The 5,949-nt window shown below is 46.2% G+C and overlaps 1 protein-coding gene across 2 annotated transcripts in view; it reads left to right on the plus strand.

Annotated features, from left to right (window-relative positions):
* Nucleotides 1–2,789, plus strand: part of LOC147007730 (zinc transporter ZIP10-like) — a 15,234-nt gene extending 12,445 nt beyond the window's left edge. The window contains exons 7-8 of one of the 2 annotated variants that reach the window (XR_015053955.1): nucleotides 1,187–1,400; nucleotides 1,650–2,789. Coding sequence is in view for 1 of the 2 variants with exons in the window: in XM_085866519.1 (XP_085722645.1) it covers nucleotides 1,650–1,775 (126 nt within the window). In the remaining variant the exon portion in view is untranslated. The remainder of the gene's footprint in view (nucleotides 1–1,186; nucleotides 1,401–1,649) is intronic. The other variant, XM_085866519.1, reaches the window with a different exon arrangement.
* The last annotated feature ends 3,160 nt before the right edge of the window (nucleotides 2,790–5,949 follow it).

The raw sequence follows: 5,949 nt of genomic DNA on the forward strand, positions 1-5,949 counted from the left end.
AGAATAGCCAGAGAGATGTTGACTTTCACAAACATCCGATCAGATGAACCAATTGGAGCAGAGGAAGAGCAGGAGACATTTGCAGGAAAGTTTGTCATCACCAAGTCCAGAAGGGAAGATTTGTCATTTGAAAAAATCCCGGTTGAAAAGGTCACAGTTTGAGTCAGTCCCGTGGAGTCACAGAAGTCCTTTGTTGAGGTGCCACGGATGGTGAGAAAGAGGTACCAACACCCAGCCAATTAGCATAGTGACAAATGAAATCGCCACGAATGAGGAAGAGATAGTTGTGGTTTAAAGTTTGTTCATGTTGTCTGAGAGAGTTGTAGATGGAGTCGTCACTGCTTGGAAGACGGTTCAACATACAGTAGAGATGATCAAGAGATGGGGAGCGGAGGGGAAATCACAGCCGGGGGTACCCGTTGGGGGTCAGGAGGTGGAAGATCAGTCCAGGGGCGGTGAGGAATTGAGTTCTTGATGTGAAGTGCAACTCCGTCGCCGGGCATGTTCAGGCCTATCAAATCGGAAGAGACAGTAACCGGGGAGAGACACTAAGGAGTCAGGGATGTCCTGTGGGAGGGAGGATTCTGTTAAACAGGATTCTAGTGTCTGGTTTATCGGCAGCGGCTTGGATTGAGAGATCTGTCTGGTTAGAGCAGAGACCTCAGATGGTTGAGTGACACACAGAGATAGAGAGGGGGGTTGGGAGAGTACGAGATGGGGGGGGGGGTCTTTGTGGGGGAAAGGTTAAGCTTTGAATGGTGGGGGGAGAGTAAGTGTTTGAGTGTGTGGGGGAAGGTTTGTGTGTACATGGTGTGGGGGAAGGTTTGAGTGTGTGGGTTTCAGGGGAAAGATTGAGTGTGTAGGGTGCAGGGTTATGTTTGAGAGGGTGGGTGTGGGGGAAGATTTAAGTGTGTGGTGTGCAGCGGAAGGTGTGAGTGCGGGGAAAGGATTGAGTGTGTGGGGTGCAGGGGAAAGTTTGAGAGGGTGAAGTGCGGCGGAAGAATTTTCGGTGTGGGGTGAGGGATGGTGTAGAAAGAGTGGACATGAAGCTTTGATGGGGTGGTGTCGGGGTGGATGCTTATTCTGATTCCAGATTGCCAACTTTGACAAACAGTTAAAACGAACATGGGATGGGAGATAAGTTCCCTTGTTGGAGGCTTGGAGAAACACGGTGCTGTATGTGCAGGGAGGTGGTTGGTGGTCCGAGCGCCGAGCGGACAAACAGCTCTGAAAAATCATCGTTGTGAAAAAAACAAGAAGAGATACACCATGGTGGAGAGGAAGAACATGTGTGGCATTTCTGAAGGAGACAACAAGGTTGAAATGCATTTTTAAATGCTTTTAAAAGAAGAAGAAGAAGAAGAAGAAGAAGAAGCTCTTATTTTTCATTGTAGATTCAGGTGGGAGATGTTGAGAAGAGGTTGGGGAGGTGTATAAGCAGAAGGGAATTCTGCATGTGGTTCTACATTTGCATTTGGTCAAATGGACCGTGCAGATCCTGAGTACAATATGGCTGAATAATCGTGATGTTTCATTTCCCTTCATGCAGTAAAACCAGAGCCCAGGGCGACTGCTGCGCTCCATTCTGTTTCAAGATTCGAACTCCAATTCGAGTTGAAATGTAACAAATCCCTCTTGTGTTTCCATAGTTACCGGAGATGCTGCAGCACAAGGTCGGCGGTCATCACGACGGACGCCTTGGTTCCTTTCTGCTCCAGAACCTGGGCCTTGTCGTGGGATTTTCTTTGATGCTGCTCATTGCTGTCTACGAGTAAAGCAATCCGGACCCTGATTCACATCTACTTCTGACACCAACTTTGTCCCTCCGTTTGCCTTGAAGTTGTTTACTTTGTTTTATTTTTGGAGGCAGGATACGGGAGGTTGGTTGTTTGTTTTTGTCCAAACGTGTCGTTGTCCTTGCAATAATTATGACGTTGTTATATATTTAGTTCACTGTGATGTACCAAGTGTTTGTGCAGTTCCATGATCACCTTGCCTGGCTTGCGGGTTGAGGGCGTGGCTCGCTGTTTGAGGGCGTGGCTTGCAGTTTGAGGGCGTGGCTCGCTGTTTGAGGGCGTGGCTCGCTGTTTGAGGGCGTGGCTCGCTGTTTGAGGGCGTGGCTTGCTGTTTGAGGGCGTGGCTTGCTGTTTGAGGGCGTGGCTCGCTGTTTGAGGGCGTGGCTCGCTGTTTGAGGGCGTGGCTTGCTGTTTGAGGGCGTGGCTCGCTGTTTGAGGGCGTGGCTCGCTGTTTGAGGGCGTGGCTCGCTGTTTGAGGGCGTGGCTTGCTGTTTGAGGGCGTGGCTCGCTGTTTGAGGACGTGGCACACAGAGGTCGTGAAAGCTTGCCCAGGGCATGGGGTTCTCCAGGATAACGTTATAACTCCAACATCGCCACATCTCGTGACGTCATCCTAAGTTGTCGCCTGCACCTTATTAATGATTGTAATGTGAATGCCAAAACTTGATCGTGGATCAAAATTGTGTTGAATTTCTACGGACAGGTTCCTCCATATGAGCTGTGTGAACACAGTTGTGGTTTTGATTGTTGAATTATAATCATCCGTAGTTAGTGAAAGAGCTTTCAAACTTTCAAATTGTCATGAGGTGTTTTATTTTTGTCCCTTGTTTTTGGTTGGTTGGAAACAATCCACAATGTTGTTTTGTGGATTTTTTTCAACGTGTTTTAAAACACAATACGTTTTCTATTTCGTGATTTTACTTGTAGTTTGTAGCTTTGTTGTGTGAATGTTAATGAAGTTTTAAAATTGAATAAAACTTGTTTTAAGTCTGACTCCATTTGTTCACACTCTGAGCGAACTCATTGCATCACTCGATCAATCTCACGATCCTTTGGTCGGTTGCTTTTGATTAGACACGTTTGAATCAGCCTCGTCTTCCACAACTTCCACGAATTTATTGGTAAAGATAATTAGAGTTTGTGTTGAAATGTTTTGGCCTGACCCTTAATTAGGAGACAGCAGCCTGAGCCTCAGGTTCTCCTGGGAGGAGGTGGGGGTAATGTTGGAGTGTGTCACACAGGAGAAGGATCTGGGGGTGGTAATAGACAAGGGAGGTAAGCAGGCAGCACAATGCCAGGCAGCTATAGGTACAGCAAACTGGGTTTTAGGCTGTATAAGGAGGGGGATCATTTATAAATCAAAAGAGGAAGTGTTATCATTGTACAGGAATTTAGTGAGGGCCACATCTAGAATATTGTGTGTAGTTTTGTTCACCACAGTTCCCGAAGGACATAGATGACAGAGGGTTCAGCGCAGGGCTACGGGATTGATTCCGGGCCGAGCTCGTCTCAGCTATGGGGAGCGGCTCAAGGAGACAGGACTTTATTCACACGAAAGGAGATGGTGACGAGGAGATTTGGTGGTGGAAAAGAACTCAATTTCCACAAGTTGGATCAGCATACCAAAGGAGAATCTTTAATTTCGTATATACGGAGGAAGAACATTGAATGATTCACTGAAACAGAATCCCGAAGCAATTCCTCTTATATACAATTTGGCATTCCAAAGGATGGGAGGGGAGACATTTGGCAACTCAACCACATGATTAGCTGATAAGCATTCGGAAAAATAACTCAAAACTGTAATATGTGTCCAGTTTGGGTGTAAGCGAGAAAATGACACAATCGCGGCGAAACTTTGCAGTGTTATCAACCAGGTCACCCTGTTTCATTGTAGGACATTCCTTTTATCAATATGTAGGACAAAAGACTCTTGGGTATAAGGGGAAACATTCCTGACAGCCAATTCGACTATAGCAGAGAAATTAAATATATAAAGTACCAGCAATCAGAGCCATCTCCGTGGACATATCTCGTGCTTTTGACACGGTCTGGCACCCTGCACTACTCACCAAACTCTCTTCCTATGGTATCCAAGGCCATCTCCACTCATGACTCACAGACTTCCTCTCCTATCACAGTCAACGTGTGGCCCTAAATGAAGTTCTCTCATCTCTTCCTGTGCAGGCTGGAGTTCCTCAAGGTGGCGTTCTGGGCCCTGTTCTTTTTCTGGTTTTCATCAATGATCTCTCCGACCCTCTGGAAAATCCTCTATATCTCTTTGCTGATGACTCCAGCCTCTGCCGTACCATCTGTCATCCCTCAGACCGGCAAGCAGCAGCTTCTTCGATCACTGCAGATCTGGGTAAAATCACAAACTGGTCCAACACGTGGAACATGTCTTTCAATCCTGACAAATCTCACACTCTCACTATGTCTCTCCGAAAGGACCGTTTAGAACCCCTCGTCCCCCCGCCCCCCCCCCCCAATCCACTTTCTCAACAATCCTCTGGAAGAAGTCCTTTCTTTCAACCTTCTGGGTCTCACGATCGACATGCAAGGTGACGAATAGGATCTGTGATTCCCTGGATATTGTCACACACCACCTTACAATGCCGTTTAGCTCCTTTTCCAAGACCCTTTCCACCTTCACCACGTCCAGACATAACGAGAGAAATTGAATTGAAAGTAGAATAAACAACCGACGAGCAATTACTCGTTTACACGGTGGGGGCACCGAGGCTTTCTCTTGGTGGGGAACTGGACATTAACATTTGCTCTTTGACCCTTACCCTTTGAACCCGATATTTAATTATTTTATCTGTAAGAAGGGCTGAAGGGGCCGAGTGTGCTCTTCGTGAAGATTCGCTTTTCCACTCCATTGCCGTGCATGCGAACCTGGTACTTTCACTTTGACAATCTGAAATTACACTCACTTTTACGGTACTACACTCTCTCTTACGGAACTGTACTCTCTTACGGAACGACACTCACTCTTACGGAACTACACTCACTCTTACGGAAATAAACTCTCTCTTACGGAACTAAACTCTCTCTTATGGAACGACACTCTCTCTTACGGAACTACACTCACTCTTACGGAACTACACTCACTCTTACGGAAATAAACTCTCTCTTACGGAACTAAACTCTCTCTTATGGAACTACACTCCCTCTTACGGAACTACACTCACTCTTACGGAACTACACTATCTCTTACGGAACTCTACTCTCTTACGGAACTACACTCTCTCTTACAGAACGACACTCACTCTTATGGAACAGAACTCACTCTTACGGAACTGAACTCACTCTTACGGAACTACACTCACTCTTACGGAACTACACTATCTCTTACGGAAGTACACTCTCTCTTACGGAACTCTACTCTCTCTTGCGGAACTACACTCTCTCTTACAGAACGACACTCACTCTTACGGAACTACACTATCTCTTACGGAACTCTACTCTCTCTTACGGAACTACACTCTCTCTTACGGAACGACACTCACTCTTACGGAACTACACTCACTCTTACGGAAATAAACTCTCTCTTACGGAACTAAACTCTCTCTTATGGAACTACACTCTCTCTTACGGAACTACACTCACTCTTACGGAACTACACTATCTCTTACGGAACTCTACTCTCTCTTACGGAACTACACTCTCTCTTACAGAACGACACTCACTCTTATGGAACAGAACTCACTCTTACGGAACTGAACTCACTCTTACGGAACTACACTCACTCTTACGGAACTACACTATCTCTTACGGAAGTACACTCTCTCTTACGGAACTACACTCACTCTTATGGAACTACACTATCTCTTACGGAACTCTACTCTCTCTTGCGGAACTACACTCTCTCTTACAGAACGACACTCACTCTTACGGAACTACACTATCTCTTACGGAACTACACTCACTCTTATGGAACTACACTCACTCTTACGGAACTACACTCACTCTTACGGAACTACATTCTCTCTTACGGAACTACACTCACTCTTACGGAACGACAATCACTCTTACAGAAATGCACTCACTCTGACGGAACTGCACTCGCTCTTACGGAACAGAGCTCACTCTTACGGAACTGAACTCACTCTTACGGAACTGCACTCACTCTTATGGAACTCCCTCTTTG

This window comes from Eptatretus burgeri, unplaced genomic scaffold, assembly GCF_056783735.1.
Source record: "Eptatretus burgeri isolate ZD-2024b unplaced genomic scaffold, Ebu_testis_v1 Ebu_testis_scaffold_35, whole genome shotgun sequence".
In the NCBI taxonomy this organism is placed as follows: domain Eukaryota; kingdom Metazoa; phylum Chordata; class Myxini; order Myxiniformes; family Myxinidae; genus Eptatretus; species Eptatretus burgeri.